The sequence below is a fragment of the Anopheles gambiae genome, chromosome 3 (genome assembly GCF_943734735.2).
Source record: "Anopheles gambiae chromosome 3, idAnoGambNW_F1_1, whole genome shotgun sequence".
In the NCBI taxonomy this organism is placed as follows: Eukaryota; Metazoa; Arthropoda; class Insecta; order Diptera; family Culicidae; genus Anopheles; species Anopheles gambiae.
Window position 1 is genome coordinate 35,828,399 of NC_064602.1, and position 22,783 is coordinate 35,851,181.

At 51.6% G+C, this 22,783-nt stretch overlaps 2 protein-coding genes across 23 annotated transcripts in view; one reads left to right on the plus strand and one right to left on the minus strand.

Annotated features, from left to right (window-relative positions):
- The window catches only part of LOC3291994 (probable nuclear hormone receptor HR38), a 54,726-nt gene extending 51,768 nt beyond the window's left edge, over window positions 1–2,958 (plus strand). For 13 of the 22 annotated variants that reach the window (XM_061656738.1, XM_061656739.1, XM_061656737.1 and 10 more), the window contains 3 exons: window positions 327–665; window positions 811–1,121; window positions 1,387–2,958. In XM_061656738.1, coding sequence (XP_061512722.1) covers window positions 327–665; window positions 811–1,121; window positions 1,387–1,507 — 771 coding nt within the window. In that variant the 3' untranslated portion in view covers window positions 1,508–2,958. The remainder of the gene's footprint in view (window positions 1–326; window positions 666–810; window positions 1,122–1,386) is intronic. The other 9 variants (XM_061656756.1, XM_061656751.1, XM_061656753.1 and 6 more) reach the window with 1 other exon arrangement.
- On the minus strand, window positions 2,094–22,728 carry LOC1271359 (dynein axonemal heavy chain 2). The gene is made up of 25 exons (XM_310138.5): window positions 22,610–22,728; window positions 21,828–22,535; window positions 21,298–21,755; window positions 19,194–21,231; window positions 18,738–19,122; window positions 18,336–18,459; window positions 17,290–17,612; window positions 15,986–17,205; window positions 15,443–15,929; window positions 14,932–15,097; window positions 14,711–14,863; window positions 13,631–14,649; window positions 12,517–13,509; window positions 11,846–12,415; window positions 11,550–11,709; window positions 10,707–10,885; window positions 9,956–10,615; window positions 8,978–9,894; window positions 8,386–8,842; window positions 7,455–8,316; window positions 7,106–7,333; window positions 6,778–7,000; window positions 5,198–5,565; window positions 3,535–4,005; window positions 2,094–3,412 (listed from the first exon to the last, which is right to left on the minus strand). The coding sequence occupies exons 1-25, from the start codon at window positions 22,671–22,673 to the stop codon at window positions 3,008–3,010; spliced, it is 13,638 nt and encodes a 4,545-aa protein (XP_310138.5). The 5' UTR covers window positions 22,674–22,728; the 3' UTR covers window positions 2,094–3,007.
- Between the last annotated feature and the right edge of the window lie 55 nt (window positions 22,729–22,783).

Consider the following 22,783-nt stretch of genomic DNA (forward strand, 5'->3'; position numbering starts at 1 on the left):
ACAAAGCCATCGCACCATATCACAATGATTAATTGCTCACTGGATGATGTCCAAACGCATTTTCGGAACATCTGGCCGTCCTAAACTACTATTTTTAGTGCCACACCACTCCAACAAGAAAAAAATGGAGGTGTGAGGTGCAAATGACTGCCAGATTAACTTAATTTAACATCCATTTGTGTGTCCGTATGCTGATACCAGTCTCCAGTCCAGTCTGTGAGGGCGGCGTTGAATAAAGTTGTCCCAAAGAATCACGTAACACATCCGCCGGGCCGAAGTTGACCAACACAGGTGTCATTTCATGCTCTTCCTCTCTCTATTTGCAGGCCTATCCCGGTAGATATCAATCGTTCACCGATTACAAGCAGGCAAACTTTGGCACGAAAGATGCAGTCGAACGGTCCTACAGTGCGTACAGCAACAGTCAGCACGAACGACACCAGGCAAAACAGCACATGGAGCGCATGATACGGGAAGGCATGTGCAAGGTACCGAAGCCGAGGATTGTCCCCGCGTCCAACGACCGTACGAAGCTGTTTACGCCCCAGTGTACGATACTGCATCGCTGCGAGGATGATACCGGGTGCTGTGGCCCAACGCAAACCTGCGCGCCCAAAACGACTAGCGAAGTTCAGCTGTACTTCTATGTGAGTAGTGACTCCTACGTAAGTAGTAGCAACAAAACGAACGCTTCCTTTGTCTTTTATTCCCTCTCTCCCTGGGGGGAGAATGACCGCAATCTCTTTGTTTCGAATATCCCACAAATTGCTCACATTAATCGCTCTTTGCTCGGTGTATCACACATTCCAGGTGCAAAACGTAGGACAACGACAGCAGAACACGATTGCGCTTACCTTCAGCAACCATACAGAGTGCCATTGCGTACAGCGCAGCAGTAGTAGCGTCAGAATGCAGAGCCACAACTTGTTGGAGCACAGTGCTGAAGGAAGCGAAGGAATGGGTGGTAGTAGTAGCAGCAGCAGCAGCAGCTGCACCTGTCCTGGACCCTTCAAATCAGTCAACGACGGCACATTGCCGTGCTATTGCGACTGTTTGTCCAGCGATCAGGTCTGCGTTCGGTTTAAGGAGGGTTTTGAGAGCTTTTCCATGGAAACGCGCAAGTAAGTAGCAAGCCTATGGTGCTAAAAGATGTCACATACTCAAATGATCTGACTTACATAGGCTTCTGATAGGATTTATAAAGTACAAAAACTATCGTATGACATCTTCAATGTACAAGAAGTTGAAGAATTCTTTTTAATGCTTGTATTTTCTACTTTCTTTCTCTCTCTCTCTCTCTCTCTCTCTCTCTCTCTCTCTCTCTCTCTCTCTCTCTCTCTCTCTCTCTCTCTCTCTCTCTCTCTCTCTCTTTTTCTATTTCTCCAGATGCATCCGAAGTAAAAGGTGTACCGTTCCGCAGTGCGAGTACGGCATGTACAACCCGCACGAGGGCAGATGTCCGAAGAAAAGTGATCGCATCAACGAACAGTTCTCGCTGTACCGGTGAAGGGAATCAACCAGCAGAGAGCTCGCGTACCATCAAAACACGTTACCAAAACACATTGGAACTAACATCACGCCTCCCAGTATCACCGAATCGAAGCGAGACGTGCAGGCGTGATAACACGGGAAGGAGAACCCTTTTTTGTTCTTATTGCAAGACAGTGCACAGATCTGTGAGTGAAACAGTCGAGAAAAAGGGCGATGCAGAGAGCGAGAGCGAAACTTGAGTAGGAATTAAGGTGGTTATTCAGCGCTATTTCCACAAGGTGTATTATTATCCTGATGACTACAGCAACAGCCCTCTGCGCTGTGCGGTCCCCTCCTCCTGCCATGTTTAGCCAATATATCGTAATATTAGCGTTTAGTTTAGTCGCAAACGTCACAGCGCCCCCAGAGCACCCCACAGCTGCCCTCCTCGCGCGCTGATGGGATTTTGCTGGTTTATGGGAGAATATGTAATCGACAATCTTCGAAAATCCACTTAGAGCCTTCCCCAAGTCGTGCAACATTTTGCGCTGACATTATTCGTTGAGTTTAGTGGCCTACTAGTAGAGTATATTGGAGCGCGTGTTACAGTGGTAGTGTTTGAGTTTAGCCTGTTAGCCGTGTTTTAGATGAGTATGTTGTACATATAAGCAGGAAGCAGCCAGATTAGGGAAGCGAGCAAAAAGAGAGATAGTGTGTGTGTGTGTGTTTTTGTAAAAGAGTTCATCGTTTTTCCCGTGTCTATCATCTTCCATCCTTCTATTTAATTCTGTTGCTCGCATTATGATGGGGCCCCAACTGGCGACCAAGTTGGGACCTGTGCTAACTTCGCATCGACAAACTGCATCGAGCTTATTCCAAATGTACGCCCTCCTGCCTCCCGCAGTCCAATCTTACATTGCAAAGCCTCTCTCCAACGTCCCTTCGGATAATCGATGGCAAACAGTATAAATATATCTATAATAGTGGTACGACTCCAGCGAGCGGATACGGCGCTCGACGTAGCATAAAATGGCAAGTGCAAGAACAGAAACAGAATAACGGTGCGACAGGAACGAAGGTATGCGCACGTTTTACCGCCGTCGCTTCACATTACACATTAAGCATAGATGCTAGTCACTTAAGATTGATAGTATTACTACACTTATACTTTTACCAGTACGTATATCTCGTAAGAATCTGCGAAATACTTGATGCATCCTCTTTGTTTGCCACCGGTATTGCGCCGCGCAGCATCGGGGTACGGGGCTCTAGGAAATCCATCGCCGCCCCTAACAAGCTGCTGCCCAAACAAGCTCATTAATCATACACAATCGTACACACACACATACGCCCAAGCAGGCCAATGGGAAAGCCCGTTACGACAGAAAAAGCGCGTGTTTCCGATCGGAACTAGCTGTAAACGCGTTTCGATTTTTTTTGTAATGAATTAATTTTTAAATAAATCAACATTTAAATCGCACAACATCATAACCAAAGCCTGTGTTTTCGCTCTCTACACAACCCAACAAAAATGGTTCTAATCGTTCAGCAGCAGTGCCGTATTGAACATGTTCCAGCCCTGTTCATCCCGTTGCTCCCCGACCGGCAGTGGAAGGCAAAGAACGAAGGAATCTTCACTGCGCTCGGAACTGTAAAACACTGGACATTGGTAGGGAGCGAACGTTTCGGCCGCTCCCATTGCAACACTGCCAGCACGTCGCACGGGACGGAAGGCGACCGGTGGCATCGGGCACGTCATCTCCAGTATATCCGGCACGGCCAGTGTTTGCTTTTCCCAGTCCCAGCTCCCGTTTTCCAGCAGCAAACCCCACGCAATGAAGCCATCCTGAATCGCAATACGTTCCAGCGGTTTGTTCGTGTTAAAGATCGTCACATCCCAGCGGAGATCTTCGAACGGAACACGGTACACTTGTGCATGATGCTAAAAAACAGAGCAAGAGTGAGTATTTTGCGGGGCGCAAAAACCAATCCCCAAAATAAACAACCTTCGAATGTTTGCGTGACAATGCGTGCAAGTCCCTAAAAAAATAAGCGTTGACTTACCTGTAGCACCCCGTTCAGGAAGCGCCTTGGATCGTTGAAGCGTCCAAGCACAATCTCAGCCGGAAGCTGGCCCGTTTCGGTCCAGCGGCGCAGGTAGCGCACCCGCTCCCGGAGCTGCAGCATCCAATCGGCAAGCGATAACCGAATGGTTCGTACGCACGGGCGCGTTTCCTGTGCGCCACCCTCGGCCCACCGTTTCGGGACCGTGTTCTGTTGGAGGGCGGCAAGCAGCACGCTCCAGCGACCGCTCGATTCGTCCAGCAGCTCGTTCGTTGCACCCGTCAGCATCCGGACCAGACAGTCACAGTCCGATTTGATGCGGCCAAGGATGGCATTGTAGGTGCGCACCTCGGCCAGCAGGGCCTCGCACACGGGCGTACTGTTTGCACCGGCACCCACAATGCGGAGCGCGTTCTCGTAGTCCAGGTAAACAGGAAGTGACGATAAGAGGTCCGAGACTGTTTGCTTCGTCTGCGTTTTGTGGTGAGAATGGAATGGAATGGAAAGAAAGACAGAGGAAAGAATTGAAAGTCGGACACGGAGTTTGTTTAAGAGGGAGGGAGGGAAGAAAAACTATAACGAAAACTAAACGAAAACCTAGCGTGAGTTCATCCTCCTCCTCTTTGTGCAACTGTACAACTTTTTTCGATACAATCTTTTTCTGTGTACTTTGTGCTGATGAAGGCAGGGTTAGGCAATCGTTTTAGATACAGAGACTCTCATAGTTTTTTTAAAAGGTATTTTGAATGTTTGCTAATCCCGAAATTAGTCTCACAATTTATATGTTCAAATCTACAAATTATTTACTGTTTATAATACTTTTGTTCGGATGTTTTTCATTATTTTTATGTTTTTCATTATTTATATGTTTTTCATTATTTTTTACCGAATCTTACCGAAATTTCAGAAACAGGCTATAAATCATGGAAACAATTCAAAAATAGTAGAAACGATAAATACATCGTGAGACGAGCTTGAAAACATTCGTGAAAACATCCAATAATTCATGGTAAACGCTGTATCTAGTTGATGTCAATTAGACTATACTCTATACTATTTTGAATATTAAACTAAAGGTATTAAGGCCGGGTGACATTGTCCGTACTCGCTAGTGTAATTTAGATTTTCACTAGCGCATCTGGCGGCGGCTGGTGGAAGCTGTTTTTGGTCATCGAGGGAATGGTCGTGCCGGATCTCAAAATAAAGTAATTTTCCCATCGTTTTTTGTCATGAAAATGTATGCAATGCGTGCAGGACATGTGCATCTACCTTTTTCAAAACTTTTCTCGTTAGAATTAAGTAAAAAACATGAAAAAATTACATATTTTCTGAAGCGGCTTCAAAATATTTGGAAAAATGCTTCGGTCCCCTGCCGCCAGGTGCGCTAGTGAAAATCAATATTACATATTCGAGTATGATCAATGTAGCCCGGCCTTAATGCTTCATGTTAACCCGTACAATCCCAACAAATATATGTTGAATTATAAAATATTTTAATATAACGAAAGTTATGGAGCAATAACGTCACAAATAAAAATTCGTTACAATTGCTTGCCGACCCCTGCGACTCAGCGCAAATAAAGGACCATAAAATCACGCCCGGGAATCCCAAGGTTCTTCCCCACACAAACGCTTTGCTTTACCAACATGAAAGTGTACTTACGCGCTCATGATCCTGTCCAACGTGAGATGGCTGCTGCTGCTGCTGCTGTTGCTGCTGCTGTGATGGGTCCTGTCCCACTCTGGTTAGCATCTGCAGCATGTAGTCGGAGCGTGATTTCAAATATTTAATGTTTGCGTTCTCGTGCTGGCCAAAGACATCGATGCCGTCGCGGTCGGGCAGCTGGGTGGCGATGAACTCCGCGTACGTCTGGTACAGGCCGTCCCGCGGCAACCGGAACCATCCGCGCCCGAGCGACGTTGCTGCGGGAGCGGCGGCCGTCGTCAACGTCGGCCTTAAGAGTTGCGGCTGGAGCAGCTCCTCTGCGTAGATCTCGTAGATGCGCCGGTCCCAGCACGATGCGATTTGTGCTAATTGAAATCAATTGAACAAATTTCGATTCACTTTCAGATGTTTGCTCTGGTCTCGTCCGCTCTCTTTCTCCATCTCTCTGCCCAATCGCTCTATTTCTATTCCCTTTCCCGTGCGCGGAGAAGTGTAATTTGCAACTGTCTACAACTCCCAACCATGACATTGACCATCGGGACCAGAGCGGGTTTGTGAGAGGCTGTACTCATCGGGACACTCATCGCTTTGAAGGAGGTCTTTGACGAAATGTGTCTTTCGATCGTTCATCTGTGCTCAATTGTTTTGAATGGCCTGGCGATTTACGATCCACTGGCGGGAAGCGGCATCGAGAAACTGGCTTTGTCTAATAATAAAATCATCATAACCCTAACCTTCCGCAGTCAATCGTTTAGAGACGATGGACGAGACACACGCATTCGAGCGCACGAATCAAAGTATCAAAAGCCAAAAATCGTCCTCCGGAGATTGAGACAGACAGCCATATCTCGATTGAGTGTGCGGTCGGCATCTTTTTGATGTGGTGTGATCATTCATAAAGAGGCGGTGAAGTGATGATATTGAAGTTTTGGAGATATTGGACCCACCAACAGAGGGGTAAAGCTCCTGCAGAGTTGGCAGGGTCACATGATGTCAACTTATGTTGATGGAAGAATAAACCCTTTCTAAACTGACCTTCTGTAGGCCAGCTGTTGTAATTAGCATTGATTTTAAGGCTTTGTTGAGGGAACTCAAGTACTCGGGAAATGTAAACAGCATTAATCTAAACGGCCTGAATGTATAATTTACAAGGAGTGGTCGTAAATGCTACATCGCAAAAGACAAATACGACGTAATTGCACTTCCTGTTCAAACACACTTAAGATAGTTAGCTGCAATTAGAAATTATCATCGATGACCCCATAAAAGACTTTCATCAACCAAACCTCCGGAAATGCACACAAAAAACCATCCTACATCATCAAAATACCCACCGGAACTGTGCAAAAAAGCATCCTACATCATCCGTAACAAGATATAAACGGGATGACCTTTTTTGATCTCCCATTTTAACCTCGCCTGACCCAACAGTGCAATTACAGACATTCCTTTCCCGAGTCGCAAATTAACCTTCCCAGCACCGAGTTTTGCTTAAATATTCTTTAACCCAACCCTCATCGGAGCCCAACCCAGCGCTCAGCATCACCGACTGCCATCCTGGCTGGACTTTCACTTACCACCGTAGCAGAGCTCCAGGGCGGCACCCTTTAAAAACTGCCAGGGCGTTGCATCGTGCTCTTGCTGCTCGTCCTCCAAATCCAAACCATGAAAATTGTCCTCGATGCTAACGTCACCGTTCCCATCGCCACGACCACCCTGGCGGCCGCGCTGAAGCCTTGGATCGACCGCTTTCTTCACGAGCAGCTTCTCCAGCCCGTACGCAAGCAAACTTTCCGCAAGCTGAAGAGCAACAAAAAAATGGCAAGAAATAAAGAAAGAAAGAAAGAATTAAATCTCGGAAGGCAATATGCAACGCCGCCCCGTTCTACACCCCAAAACACCTACGCAAAAATCATTGTTGACAAAATGGTACGGTTCGAGCCAGCCGAGCTGCTGAAAGTTGTTCCGTTCGAGCAGCAGCCCGTGCAGGAACGCCATCGCAAACAGCAGACGCTTGTAGTGTGCCTCGGTGGAGGAGCTTTTGGTGGTGCTTTGCTTCATCGCCGCCGTGGCCTGTTTGAACCGTGCCTCTCCGATCTCGTCGTACAGATTGCCCATATGATGCTTGATGCCCTGTGCGATTGGGGCGGGGGAAGAAGCAGCAAAAGAAAGAGCAATGAGCAAATTCCAAACCTCGCCCTTGATTGACAGTTTTGCCATTCCTTTCGGCGACAATTTTCCCAATACTACCTACCTTCGGCTCTTCGTATGCTAATTTGATGCAGTTTTGCAGCACCGACAGCGGCAGCGCCTCGTGCGGCTTGGAGCTGAGCCAAAGGCGGAACTTGGAGTTGGGATTGGTGCGCTTCAGGAACGCCATCACGTGGGGCAGTTGCTTCAGGAACGTTTCCGCCAGCTGGCAATCGCTTACGTACAGCCAAGACTCGTCGCTAACGCATCGCTGCAGCAGCCCAACGAACGCCTCCATCCGATCCTCCGTTATGGCCAACGTTTCGAAACACTTCTTGCCACCGTCCTGCGACGAGCCTGCACCGTTCACTTTCCTTGCCAGTCGTTCGAGCTTTGCCAGCGGATTGGAGCTGCCCCGCACGAGCAGCAGTATCAGACTGTGGGCGGAAGACTCCTGGAATGCGTCCTCCAGCGTGCCCACCGGGACGCTGACGTACTTCAGGCCCAGCGTGTCCCGGGTGAAATCGTTCATGCAGCTTTCGATGCGATCCAACCGCAAGCTACGCACGATAAGATACTTTTGGAACTTTTTCAAATTTATCTCCCAATTGCCGGGCAGGGGTGACACTTCCGGCAGTGATGACAGGTACCACTGTTTCCAGTCTTCTGGCAGTTCGGCGAATGATTCCACTATGCCGTGAAAGCCGGGCAGTCGGTCCAGGTCGGTCAGCTGATCCCAGTGCAGATCGGACAGCCAGCTGCGGCACGGATTTTCCATCTGCTCCTGGCGATCAATTTTGCCTGCTCCGTATACCAGAAAGCGAAACTCTCTTGGACTGAGCGCTTCATCGGCAAAGAGTAACCGAACGCACAGGTAGAACGCAAACAGCTTTCGATCATTTTCGAACAATCCGCGAGATACAATGCTGCAGAAATGGAAAAGTTATCGAAGTTTCAAACTTCAACACCAACCGCTCAAGTTACACGTTCATTACCGAAACACGTTGAATGTGTGATAGTCATCGATTCGTCGCTTTCGCTCCGCAACCTGCTGTACGCGCCCACTTTTCTCCAGGGACAGCGAAAACAGTGCCTGATACCACTCGAGCGAGTAGCGATACAGTGGATTAAATAGCTGCAGATCGCCAAGGACGAGAAAGAGCAGCGCGGAACGGGACGCACAGGATCGATAGACTTCGCGGGACGTTTCGATCTCGATGCGGGTCTGTTCCGCCTGCTGCAGCCCACTCGAGACGGTTTCGAATGTCGCGCGCGAGCTTTGCAGCACCTGATACAGCTCTTCGTCCTCGAGCAGTGGTACCTTGCTTTCGTTCAAGATGCGTAGTATCTGTTCCTCCAGATCGACGAGCGTTTGCTTGTTTTGAAGAATCGTTTGCTGGAGCAGTTCTTTTCGCTCTTCAAGGGAGGGATTTTCGCTTTGTACTAGCAGGCCTGTGAATAAAAAGCAACAAATAAGCAGTGAATGCTCGAGTGCCTCGATGGTCTAATTGACCTGCCGCTTGGACTTGCCGCCAGCTACAACACCAAGGACCGGGGATCGAACCCCGTTGTAACGCATTCTCTTACCGAGCATTTTCATCTCCAGCCCTTCCGCTCCCAGCACGAAGCTCAGCTGATTGACGCGCTTTACCAAAGCTCCCGACATCCGCACCGACTCCTGCCCAACCAGATACAATGGATGTGCCGCTTCGTCGCCCTTCTTTTGAGCCTTCTCACGGCACGTTCCACAAGTCGCCGTCACCGTGTCTCGCAGCGTGAACAACTCATCCAGCTGGCTCACATTCCTTCGGTTAACATTTTCCACCATCAGTGGCGTGTGCTGCTCGAACGTTTCCACCAGCGTCGATTCACAGATTTCATCATCGAAATCAACCAACTGAACGTGCCCCGCCAGCTCCGCCAGCAGCCACTTCTGGGCCTCCTCCTGCGGATCAACGATCAACGCGACGCGCGTACTTTTCATCAAAATGGTTGCATTTTCCGCCGAAAAATCATCCGGCGGCAGCCCATTTTCGTGCCACCGGATCAGCACGCCGGGATCGTAAAAGAAAGATCGCAGCGAAAAGCGCTGGGTGAAGGGCATTTCCGTCGTCTCGAGATCAATCAACCATTGGGATAGGAAGCTGGCACGTGTTTCAATGTTTACAGGACCCAGATAGGTGAGAAAGCCAGCGGCTAGCAGTGTGTCACCGATCAGACTTGCGTAGCTGCCTTCCAGCTCGTTCTTGGTCGCAAGCCAGCGGGTCCGTTCGCCGGCCAGATTGTCCACCAGGTTGCGAGCCCGCTCCAGCTTCAGTGCCATCTGGCGGGCGGTCTCTTCGAGCTGCAACTTTTCCGCAATCTTGGCCTCGTACTCCGCCCGCAGCTGGGCCAACTTTTCCGCCAGCTCGATCAGCTTGCGTTCGGCCGCCGCGAGTTCGTTTTGCTTCTCCAGCAGCGACGCGTTGGCTTCCTCCATTTTGCGTATCTTTGGTCCAACGAATCTAGCGAAAAAGATCATCTTTTAACGCTCACAATTTTCGTTAGTTAAGCGCGTTCACTTACTTGTAAACCTTGCCATAGTTGTCGATCGCCCGCACCCACAGCATCAGCGATTTGGCCGCCTTCGAAACGGTACCGACCTTGTCCGGTTCCAGGTCGGGGTTTTTCACGTACCCGCTGATCGTTTTGAGCGTCCGCTCGGCGATGTTGTTCCGATCGAAGCCCTTCAGCGTGTCGAGGAACTTTTGCTCCCCGAGCTGCCGCTTCGACTCCGCCCAGGTCGGCTCCTTGCCGAGCAGTATCATCACCGCCTCCATCACCAGCTCCACCTTCGTCGGCGGCCGGCTGTACGATTTGATCTCGTTCATGTCCTTCTTGTTGAGCGAATCGAGGGCCGCGACGGCCGCGTTCAGCGCCGGCATGGCGCGCTGCAAATCGGCCCCCGCCACCTCCGCCAGCTGCTTGCACACAATCTCCTCCGCGCCGATCTTGACGCGCTTGACCGACACCTCCTCCGTCTGCTCGTCCGCTTCCCGCGTTTGCTGCTCGATCTGCTCGAGAAACTCGTCCAGCTGCACCTGGAACAGGGCTATCTCGCGCTGCCGCTCCTGCAGCTCGGTGGACAGATTGGCCACCTTAACCGTTGCGTCCTCGATGCGTTCGATGCCGATGCGGAACTTCCGATGCAGGGCCTGCAGTTCGAGCCGCTTCTCACGCAACACTCTGCAAAAACGCAACAAAATTTATCTTACGAATTGAAGGAAGTTCAAATTGTTAATCTCCGCAAAAAAAAGTAACCCAAACATGGACTGACCTTTGGAATGTATCGAGCAGCTCGAAATACCAGCTGCAGGGTGCAATTATATTTCGCTTAGCGGCAGTCGCCAATGTCGCCTCCACCTGGACGGCGTAATGTATGCGAAACAATAAATCATGCGTCGCAATCTGAAGCCGCTCCTCGGTGCTCTGTACCAAGCTTTCTCTCCGGCGGGCCTGGAAAGAAAGACGTATCGTGTAAACACGGGGTGAATAATTTTGCCTGCTTAACAAAAAACGGGCCCGGGCCAACGACGGGGAGCCCATACGGGAGATAATAACTCAATTCAAGATGCTAAGGTCGGTCTCCCCGTGATGACAACCCGTACTCGTATCTATCTGGTAGCGATCAGACAAACTACAACTCAACTACATTCTACCAAAGAGCCCCACCGCCCTGGTTTTGTTGTACACAACAACATGCGAAGCAGCTTCTTGATATCGTGTGCCTCCTCTTCCCCAAACCATGCGCTGTCAACATGAGTTTGTTTGCTTAATTAGTCGTCCTCTTCGTCGGTGGCACAATCTTTTTTTTCTCTCTCTGTTGCCATTTTTTGCCTTCTTCTCGCAACTCTCGTGTCTCGCATGTAAAGAAGACACACAAAAAATGCATTTGCATAACTCCTCACAGGGCCAAGAATGCTTCCCTGGACGGAGGTTCCTATTGAGGTAACGTTTCGTTTGATCAGCCTCAAATGCAGCATCACTCAGAAGCGCATTTTTGCACGTCCCGTCCACCCGAAGATGATGACGACGAAACACACAAGACAAAACAAAACAAAAAAGGCAAAAGAGATGCTGTAAGGGAAGATGAAAAAAAAACAACAGTGGAACCCTTTACCTTCTTGACTGTACCATCCGCGCCCTGGATGGGCACATCGAGCGGTACGTTCCTGAGCAGGTACTTCTTGGAAATCTCCAGCAGTGACGCCTCTGGCCAGTCGTGCATGCAGTCCACGGTTAGCTCGCGCGCCAGCGACGGATACCGCTGGAGAACGATTCTAACAAGCCCACCGCCGAGTGTGCATAAAACGAGAAGAAACAATGGGCAATGAAAGTGAAATGTTGTTGCACGATTGCGCTACTGTGCGCTGGTTACAAGGTCAAGAACGGATGTACCAACAAACACAGACACACCTAAAAGCGCCTACTTCCAAGGGTAAGCACAGGACAAGGTGTAAATTGGCGCGTACTTTCCGCCAGTCCGGCGTGTTTGCCGTGTCTTCCGTGCCTTCGCCCGTCTTGTTTTGGGTTCCATTTGGTTGCCCGACGGGACTGTTTTCGCAAAAAAGCACGCCCAGCTCTTCACCGCCCATTATGCCGCCGAGCAGCTCCATCAGCCGTTCGTTCGGTTCTGCCTCTACAATGTCGTCCAGATTGACCAGTGCCAGCACACAACCCTGCTGCTGCTGTACGCCCAGACACACTTGGAACAGGTTCAAAAATTCGCTCTCAACCGTTTCCGGCCCATCCCGTGCCGTTACGCTCATCCGATGGTACGTGATCGGCCTGTGCACTGCGAGCCGGGCTGCGAGCTGGCAAACCACCGTCCGACCGCCACCGGGAAGACCCATCAGCATCGAGCCGATGCGCCCGAGCCGCACATTGCGCAGCACTTTCGTCGCGTGTTCTATGGCTTCTCGGTGGATGAGGAGGTTTTTCGTGGAATCGTCCGAAACTTCAGCCCAGCGCTCCTCGGTTCGAAGTCTAACCAAATGGAGGGGGTAAGAAGAGAAATGCATTTAATGTAATTCTTTCCCTTCCACCCCCACTCCACCCTTCTAAATCCTTTTCAAAGCTCAAATTACATCAATTGATTAATATCCCGCACGTCCTCGTACGGATTCGCGGTTGGAGTTTCGGTCCGCGACAACAGATCGGTGAAGATTGGGCTCTGATTGTTCGGGCAGAGACCGTGCAGCGTTACCTCGTAGTGGCCCGACACGGTTTCGTTCAGCAGCTCGTAGTACCGTCTGTGATCCGTCCGCTCCAGCCGGTCCCACGTTTCTCGGTAGCACTCGTGTATCCACAGCCGAAGCAGCGTCGCCTTCTCCGCGAGATAAGCGTCCGGGGCAACGGCATCGCCGAGACAATGGCACACCGCCCGCACTATGGAGGCGATTGTCTCGAGCGAAAACTGGTAGCGCAGCCGGGCCGGCGTGGGCGGAAGTCGTCGCGTGAGGCGCCCGACAAAGTCTACCGTCGCTGGCGCCAGCAGCCTGAGCACGGCAGCGCCTGGCTGTTGCTGTTGCGCCGGCACGGTGGTCCGTATCATATCGGTGAAGATTTGCCCGAGCTGCTCGTCGCCCGCCGGTGTCATGATCAGTAGATGACATTTGTTGAGCAAACTTTGCATGACGGGTTGGGTTGGCGTGTGACAATGGTGCAGCCGCATGGCGAGCACCGTTTGACACTGCTCGATGCGCATCGAGGTGCTGCCGCCCGGTTCATGCCATTCGCCCGTATCGCAAAAGCCACGCGTAAACTCATCCACCGCGTACGGGTTTGAAGCGGTCGTGTGCAGATCGTCGAAAAAGCAGACCATTTGTTTGCGGTCTGCCGGATAGAGGCGAGCTTTCATGACTTTTAGCGCGTGGCAGCGCAGTCGATTGCGTAGCTGGCGTATTGTGGTGCGTTGCGTTAGAACGATCCGCATCGAGGACCAGTGTGCGGGGTCGAGCTCGGTTAAAATGGCTTTTACTAGGGCGGACTTTCCAACGGACGTTTCGCTTGCGAGCAGCACGGGTGCACCATTCCGCATCAGGGCACGCACGAGAAATTCATGAGCGATCGTGTGAGCACTGTGGAAAAGAAAAGGAAGAAGAAATAAAGAGAACATTTCATTTGGGGCGTCATTTCCGCGTTGACGCAAACGCCCCAGAAACGTTCCATCGACCAGTGGGATAGTCAAGTTTGACATACCTCCGATAAATGCGTTCGCCTACTGCACCGTTCACCGACAGCTCGGCCGGCAGCTTTGTCTCCCACGGTCGCCACGCGCCCTCCGGAAGTTCAACGTAGAACTGGTAAACGTTCTCCTTCAACGGATAACCCGCCTCGGGATGCTGCTCGCGCAAAAACAGATCATATTTACCCCGGCTACCATCAGCATCATCCAGCGAGCCGGCGATGGACCAAACGGCACAGAAAAAGAACACCTTCCCCAGCGCTTCCGACCACCGCTCGAGCCGCTCTTCGCCCGTCTGCGGGCGGAATATTTTGCTCGTATCGAATGGTGCAAGCAAACTATCACACAGCTGACAGAATGTACGCACCACCGACACGTCGCCGATGTTCGCCACCGTCCGACACTCGGACCGGCGGAAGGAGAGCAGCCCCTCCATATACTTCTCCACCAGCGTCTGCAATCGCTGGCGCAGCATCAGCTCGCCCTTCTGCTCCAGCCAAACGTGCACCAGCGCGGGCCAGCAGAGATCGTCGGCACCGAGGTGCACGAGGGAGAAATGTGACACCAACGAGGGCGTTACGCTATCGAGCGGCCCGACGCACTCGACGATCACTTTCACGCCACGGTCAGGGCCGTCCGACGCCGCACTAATCGGAGTAAAATCGCAGCCCATATAGTGCCCGGACTGGAGTGCCAGCTGGGCGACGCAATCGATCCATTCGCCGCACGGCACGGCATCGAATATCAAACACTTTCTACCAGCGGTGCACTCTTCCGAGCCGGGCGGCGGATGCAGGCACGCCCCGATGACGCTGTCCAGCCAGCCGCGATCGAATGCGGCCGGGTGGGAGGAATGGCGGAGAGTAGCCGGGAGGATGCGGGTCGGTTCGTAGGCGGGCTTCAATATGCCAAGGGCGATACCGATGCAGGCACTTTTGCCCGTACCGGCCGCTCCCGTCACCACTATCGGGCGTCCGTCGGCGAGAAGGGCCTGATGGAGCAGCAGTACCTTGTCAATCATACCGTCTGAAAGCTGTAAATGTTAAAGCAGATGAGATTTGTTGGCTGTGGTTATCAGATTTACTGCTAATTACCTTGAAATGCATTGCTTTTGCCTGATTTTGCACAACCTCTTTCAGCTCATCTTCGTTGCTTTGTGTTGGTGGATCGAATGCGCCGAAAACAAGCACTAAATTACGATGGCAGTTCCGCATTTCCACCTCAGAAAAATAACCCTGGTAAGTGTTCTGCAAGCGGATAATTGTACTCTCCATTATTTTCCCTCTAAAATGTTTACACTCCTTCTACTACTCACGCAGAACGCAGCCAGGAACGCTCGCTTCTCCTCGCTCCAGTCACGCACTGACAGCTCATCGGGTTTGTTTACATCGGCCGCTGACGTTTGTTGCACAAGCCGCCCGGCCTCGACGACACGTTTTAGTTGCCGCAGTGAAAACATCCCTCCCTCGGCAAAATACGGACTGGATAATTTCATTTGCCGGAGAAATAGTTCGAAAAGTTTCGCAATTCGTACACTGTGATCGTAACCGGCCAGCCATAACCACGATTCCAACACTTTCGACCGATCGACGGAGGTTATGTGTACCGGGCGGAACAGTGTTCGGTCCAGCTCTTGTGGCGCCATTTTGCGACCGGAACCGGAACTGGTGAGTGCAAACAGCCGAAAGCGACCGAATCGTTCTTCCCAGCTTAACTTTCGCTTTGCCGTTGTCGATTTTCGCACGGCCGTAACCGTTTCCCGTGCGTTGTCAGCGATTTGGGTTACGATGGTGCTTGGCAAGCGCTCGAAGCACCGCAACAGCAACCATCCTCCGACCATTTTCACGCCACGCACCATGCGCATCATGTCCTCTGGGGTGGAGCTCGTATCGCACTCTAGCGTCAGCAGAAACACACCGACCGAGTGGGCCAAACTCTCCAGTAGCACCTGCCGGCCGCAGCATCCACCGGAAGTGCCGAGCAGGAGGGGAATTTGGCGTAATTTTAGCGCACATACCGTGGCCATTCGGGCCCGCTCGCTTACTGGTGTGAGCAGCATCGGTTCGGTGGAGCGTTTGCATTCGTACCCGTAGGCAAAGCGGGTGTCAAACAGCTGGATCACGCATTTTCGACCCGGCGGATGGCAGTGCGAGTGCAGCTGGCATACCCACTCGAACGTTTCCAGCCCGTGGAGCTCCTTCCGGCGGCACAGCCGTTCAATCAGATCTCTTGCGTTTAGCTCGAGAATTAACAGATCGTACAGCTTCTTGCACTGCCAGCGTTCGCTGCACGTGCGTGCCGAAGCCGTCAGTTCTTGAAGTAGCTGAGGGAAGCAGACAAGGCACATACAGAAAGTATTTAACAACGGCGATCGTGAAATTTATATCCCCCGATGCTAAAACACATCAAACGACGTTGCAGATTGAAAACCGACAGCAGGACACCACCGCTACATACCTTTGTGTGTAGCGCGCGCAACATTTTCAACGGTTTCTTGGTGCCGAGTAGACTGCACTGCACCAAGGCATTCCTGGTATGCAGCGTTTGCTGCAGCTCGACACTCTTCAGGCACAGCTGCAGCGGCCAGCTGCGCAGCCAGCCCGTCTCGACCCGCTTGAAGTAGCTCCTCCGTAGGGCGGTGTGGCAGCTCCACAATAAATCACGCATCGCATCGCGAATGTGACATTCGAGCTGGTTCATGAGCTCAGCCACACCATCCGGCCCGGGCCGTGCATCGGGCAGCGGGGACGATCCAACGAACGAGATGTACTCGTCATCCCCGGTGTACACTCCCACCACGCCCGGCGGGACCGCCTTGCCCCGATCGAGCAGATGAAACCGGGCTACGTTTTCATACAGCAGCGGCAACGATTGCTCCAGCTGGGCGTACTTGAGCGGCGCAGCGATCAGCCCGATCAGCTGCCGGTCGGAAAGCAGGTAAAAGCGCGGGAAAACGGCACGCTGCTCGCGCAACACCTCACCCAGCGTGTCCGCCTGCTGGTTGAGCCGCTTGCGGACCGACTCCAGCTCGGCAATAAATTCTTGCCCCACCGGGCACACGTCCTCCACCAGCCGGGCCGTCGAGAGGTAGCGCATCAGTTCACACCACTGCGCAAAGGCGGCGCGAAACCCATCGTTGAACGCGTCCAGCTTCGAGCCGGGCGCTGTGCCGCGGCTGATCCGGTGCAGCTCGTGCAGCGTTCGACACTCGGCCACCATGCGCACGACGATCTCGAGCATCTCGTCCAGCAGGCCGACCGTGTGCTCCCAGTAATCGATCAGCGCCTGGTACGGATGGCGATGGGGCGATCGGCGCAAGCGATTTATGATCCCGACGTTGTCCGCCAGCGTTCGGAAGTGGGTGGCCGGGTTGCGCAGTTCCAGAAAGCCACCACCGCCCGCTGGCTGCCGGATGTTGAATTCAATTGCGCGGACACGCAACGCAACCGCTTCGAGGTCGAGCTCTACCTCGTGCTCTTTGCGGGCGGCGTAGCACAGGTCCAGGAGCGGTTCCTCGTAGCTGTACAGTGCCAGCGCGGTCATCGTCTGGAAGCTGCACTGTACGCCCGGTAGCTCTGGGGCATCTTCGCTACAAACACATCGCAATTTGATCACATGGAGGGCGCGGGTGAGTTTCTTTGATTTGCTCCAATTCGCAACTGAATGTACTTACCACATCGCAATTTCCTTCACCTTCTGCCAGTGGCGCTCCTGCATGAAGGAGGCGCGCATCGTGCACACGATCGTAACCGTCGTGCAGAAGTGGGCGATTTCTGCTCCCACCCGGTGGAACACATCGAACTCTTCTTGGCTGATGGGGCCGTCCGCTAACAGTGCGTACGCTTGCCGAAAGTGGCCCGACAGCATGTGCAGATCGATCTCGTCCGCGGTGCTATAGGTTTCGGCCATGATACGATCCCGCTCGATACGCCACTCCTTCACCAGCATCCACACCTGGCGCAGATTTTCTAGTTTTGAGCGAATTTCTTGTAAAGCCTAACGATGAGGTAAGTGTTTAGCATTTAAACAGTAAAATTATTTGCTTACTAAATGGTTCTTATTCGGATCTCATTCGGATCTCAGCCATAAATATCTAAGAAGTATTTTTTTTTTACTTATTTTATCGATTCGTAAGTACTTTCTTTCACTGTTTCCATCGACACTAAATTAGAATTTGGCGTGACTGTTCTAATTCAAGCTTTTAGTTGTACGTGTGAATTACTGTCTACGATGATCCATCTGACATGAGCAAATCATCATTCAAGTAAGAGCAAAGTGCAACTACGTGCAAAGAATTAAAACTAAATTTAGATCACGGGTTTCATCTTGTCGGTAGAAGTAGTCTCGGTAAATGGCTTACTACACAGTCGCTTTAGCTTAACGAGACACAAGTCTAAACATCGTTACAGTACGATTAAACCAGCGTTGTTGTTCGCCATTTAGCAAGTGTAACTAATATTAACCGTCTGAATCATTAGCAACGGCATTCCCGATTGAATCGGAACAAAATGTTGGCCAGTTGATGCTGTAGAGAGCATTTCCCATCCACTTCACACCAACCAATGCCAAAGGTTGTGTGTGTATGTACCCATTCGACTGCACTTTACCCCAGAGAACAATGGCATTGGGGAAGTAAAACGCCTGCCAAGCTGCAAAAGGGGCATGGTTGGCAGGGGAAGCAAAAGAGGAATAAAATAATGACCATAGCATAGAACTTACAGGCAACCGCACATAATCGACACCGAGCAACCGCATCCGCTCCTCGATCTCGCGCTCGCGGCGTTCTAACTCTTCCAATTGCATCATTAAACGGTCAATTGCTTCGAACGCTTCGTCCGGAGTCCTACGGGAATGGCAATAGAAATAAAAAAAAAACGAACCTTACCCATCACACACACACAACAGGCGCAGCGCAGCGACATAACAAAGAAAAGTTTTTCTTCCCAATCCCCGCACCCGTTTGACTACGGCCGGCATCTGCCTGGTTCCAACGCGAAACCATTAGACACGCTGCCCTGCCATGGAAGGGGTCGTAAACCTAGCCCCCCCCCCCCCCCCCCCCCCCGTAATATTGCAGCGGTTCGTCATTTTGTCCAACCCTCGCCCTGCCCACACGCTTACGAGTCCTCCGCGGTGGACATCTCTTCGCGCAGCATCTTGAGCATCTCCAGTGCGTCCACCTTGAGCGCGTCGGCCGCCCCGGTCATCGACAGCTTGAACTGATCCTGGTAGTTTTCGATCTGCTCCCGGATCGCCTTCAGATCGGCCCGGTACTGGGCCCAGATCTGGTCGATGTTGTGGCGCAGCGCGTACGCTTCCGGCAGCAGATCGGCGACGTATTTTTCCAGCACCACAAAGTACTTCAAGATGATAGCGATTTCCTGCTCCTTGGCGGGCAACTCGTCGTAGCAAACCTGGTACCGCTCCTCCAGCCGCTTCAGCTCGTACACTTCCAGCGGCTCGTGGCGAAGCTCTTCTACATTTTGCTGCAAAATTTTGTTGAAATCTGTGCACGAGGAACGAACCTTTGCTATTAGTTCAAGAAGTCTTCACTTGGGGATTTTGGGGCATACTTACCGATGATTTTGCCATACGCGATGCACTTCAGATACTCGATGTAGTTCGTCTGCCACTCGGCAATGTGACCGGTGAGGGCGTACTTCAGCTTCAGCGCATCAATCTCCACGCTGCGGCACACCACAAAATCGCCCTGCGTCGAGAGCTGATTTTGCAGCTCCTCAAACTTTTCAATGTTCTTCTGGAACGCTTCCGACGTCATGGCCGTCAGCTTGAAGCGCTCAATGAACGCCGCCTTGTCGACGCACCAGAACGGTCGAAAAACGTTCCACTTGGACTGGTAGGTGCGCAGCAGCCGCACCGTGTCGTTGATCGTTTCATCGATCGAACGCGAGATCTGCAGGTACTCCGAATGTTCCAGCAGCTGCAGATAGAAGCTACGCTCTCCACTGTCCAGCTGGTAGCGCCGGGCCATGCTCGGCACCGGGCGAATCGTCAGACAAACTTCCTCCACCAGGCGGCGCAGCGTCTGCTCGACCGCTTCCACCGACGGCTCATAAACGGCGCCCTCCCGCTTCAACAGTATCTCTATCATCAGTATCGGACTGGCGTGGACGTTCTCGATTGCCGTCTGAACACCACGCAGCGTGTTGAGCGTGCAGGTGAAGATGGCCGCCCGCAACAGCTTGTCAATTTTGTGCAAGTACTGCTCCCAAATGCTGCCCATCTTGCGTATGTTCGACCCGAGACTGTCGTACACGTTAAATATGTGCTGGCTCACCTCCGTCAGCACTTCGAGCAGCTCTGTAAAAACAGTCTTCTTCTGCTCGGCCACACCGGCCATTAGCTGTGCCACGCTGACCGGATGTTGCTGCTGCTCGAACCGAACGAAAATCGTTGCGTAGATTCGTTCTACGAGCGATACGATTTTGTGATTCTCGCGCTTGTACAGCTCGATCAGTTCGAGCAGCTCGCGCACATTCACCACGTACCCCTCGATGAACTCACTCAAATCTTCCTCCCAGGTAAGCTTACTGCGCATCGGCTCCAACTTCCGCTCCGTCTGCTGTATCATGGGCTTAAAGAACAGCCGCTCCTTGTCCGAGATAGACGAAACGACCCCATTGAAGTAAAGCACCAATCGCAGCACGTTGTCAAACGTGAGCCGCGTGTTTTCATGCTTCTCCAGGTCCAGGCTCATCGGGATGTTCACGCCGAGCGTTTTGAAGTAGTACGCCTCATCGAACAGCACCAACAGCCGACGCTCGATGTTCACCTCGAACAGACCCGGTCGGAGATTGCTTCTACAGATAAGATTACGATGATACCAGGACGCCATCTCGGTGGTGATCGATTTGCTCCAAGACTCGCTAAAACCTTTCAGAGCCGCCTTCACCTGCTTCTCGCACGCTTCGTACAGTGCCAGCACCTCCTCCTGCTGGGGATGCTCCGGAAAGAAGCGACAGTTTACAATAAGTGTGCGCAAATGTGTCAGATGATCAAATCGCATCTTCAGCACGGCATAGCGACCAGCGTGCGGTGGCAGCAGCGCAGGATACTCCGCTATACCGGACGAAATGTCCTTCGACAGCTGCATAATCTCCTCATTCAGCATGCCCCACACATCGCCAATTTTGCGCATGAAGCTTTCGCGAATGTTTTCCCGCTTGTAAAAGTTCAGCAGCGTCACGAGCACGTTCAGCTTTTCCTCCAAATTCTCCGACATCAGGAACACGTTCGACAGCAAGTTTTCTATAATGTCGTCCAGGCTTTTGAGCATCTCCCGGAACTCGCCCACGTACCGGTACCAGTCTTTGTTGTTAATGTCCAGTATCGTGCTGCCGACCGACTCGATCGTCTCCAGAGCATTGTGAAAGATACGCTCCACCTGCTCACAGCGTCGCTCAAACTCGTCCGCATTGTTGCAAAAGAAGCGATACGAGGTATAGGACGTACTGTCCGCATACTTGCCGAAGATGAGCATCGCGTCACAGATCTCCAAGATATCGTGCAGACGTTGCAAAAATGCATTGATTCGATTGAAGATGGCGGCATAATCCAGATTCCACGTGAACTCATCCTTGAAGTGCTCCAACATCTATGGAGATAGGAAGTTTAATTGAACAACTTATTCTTCGACTGAGATCCACTTCTTTATGCTTACCTCTTCGTAAATGATTTTGTATGATTCACAACATTCAATCTTCATGCGACACACCTCAATGCCGTACCTTGGTGCTCCCGAAAGAATACGCTCGATGTCAATGCCTCGCATACAGCAGGCTACGATTTCGTTGCTAAGGTACAGAAACAGTTTCGTAATGCTTTCGTCCCTGTTCAGATGGCTCGATTCTTGTCCAATGAAACGAATGATATGCATCACGTAGATCAACTGCGAACAAAAGTCGTCCCCCGTCTCCAGCGTCCCGATGGCAAAGCACGGATCGACCAACAGCTTCAGAAAGGGAATGTTCGACTCGGCGATTTCAATTTCCTTATCCAAATCCTCCAGCACGTCCTTGAGATGCTTTATGTAGAGCGATTGGGCGAGCTCGAGAATGCGAACGATGTGCTGCACATTGGGGCCCTTGAATTGAAGCCGCAGGGCTGACAGCACCTCATCTGTGGGTGGGATTAATTATAAACCCCAATGGCATCTCTCTCTCTCTCTCTCTCTCACTTATTTATACTTACGCCGATAAAGCCAAAAGCTGTACTCATCCGATGGGCACACGAGATCGTCCGGCACGAAATGCTGCGTATCGCTCAGCGTAGCCCTAATTTGCCCCGTCCAGTCAATCACTACCGCTTCGAGCCGCTTGATTGTCGAACGATTCAGCACTACCTCCTGCACCTCCATATCGCAACCCTCGCGTGGCACGTACAGCAGCGTAATACCCGACAGCTTGTAGTGCAGCTCGGTAAGGTACGTCATGAACGCGTTAAACCCATTGATGATGTTTGCCTTTACGTTTTCCGACCAATCCGCGTTCGACAGTATCATCGGCCCATACACCTGCTCCAGTATCACCAGCAGCGAGCCCTCGATGTCTCCGTGGAGCGTCCCGAACATGATGTCATCGTGGAACCGCTCCAGCACATTGAACAGTTGATCCTGCTCGCGCATAAAGTACATCAGATCGTTGATGGGACAGAGCGGGAACGCTAGCGATGCGGACAACCGATTGCCGTCGTAAAAGATAAACAGCAGCGGATTGTTCACGTCCGTCAGCCACAGTTTGATCGTTTCGGACACCTCCTCGTTAAAGTCCTGGTCGTCGTAGTCGAACAGAATAATCATGCCGCGGATGAAGCCCACCAACGTTTCAAGATCCTCGTCGGAATAAGCGGGTTTGTCGATTTCTTCCACCGCTTCGACCACTTCTTCTACTACCTTCTTTCCTGTAGGTTTTTGAGAGAAGAGCATGAATAAAGTTAACATTAAAGAACCAGAATTCAAAGCTCATTCACCTTACCTTCATCGCTGGAGTCAGTAAGACTCGAAATTTCACTCATATCACCTTCGTGTTCGGTAGCCATTTCTCTTGTAAATGCTTCCTTTTTCACCGGCAGTTGCTGATTGAATGAAGACCTGCCAGACCGTCCGTCAGTGAAAATCTGACCGTCCTGTTTGTAGCTACAACAAACCT

Excerpts from the sequence above, each read along its gene's own strand:
- LOC1271359 (XM_310138.5), bottom strand. The coding sequence starts at position 22,673 with ATGGCTACCGAACACGAAGGTGATATGAGTGAAATTTCGAGTCTTACT. Across the intron at positions 19,123-19,193 it reads CGCGTATGGCAAAATCATCG|ATTTCAACAAAATTTTGCAG; the intron begins GTAAGTATGCCC and ends CCTCGTGCACAG. Across the intron at positions 10,886-11,549 it reads CGGATGGTACAGTCAAGAAG|GCCCGCCGGAGAGAAAGCTT; the intron begins GTAAAGGGTTCC and ends CTTTCTTTCCAG.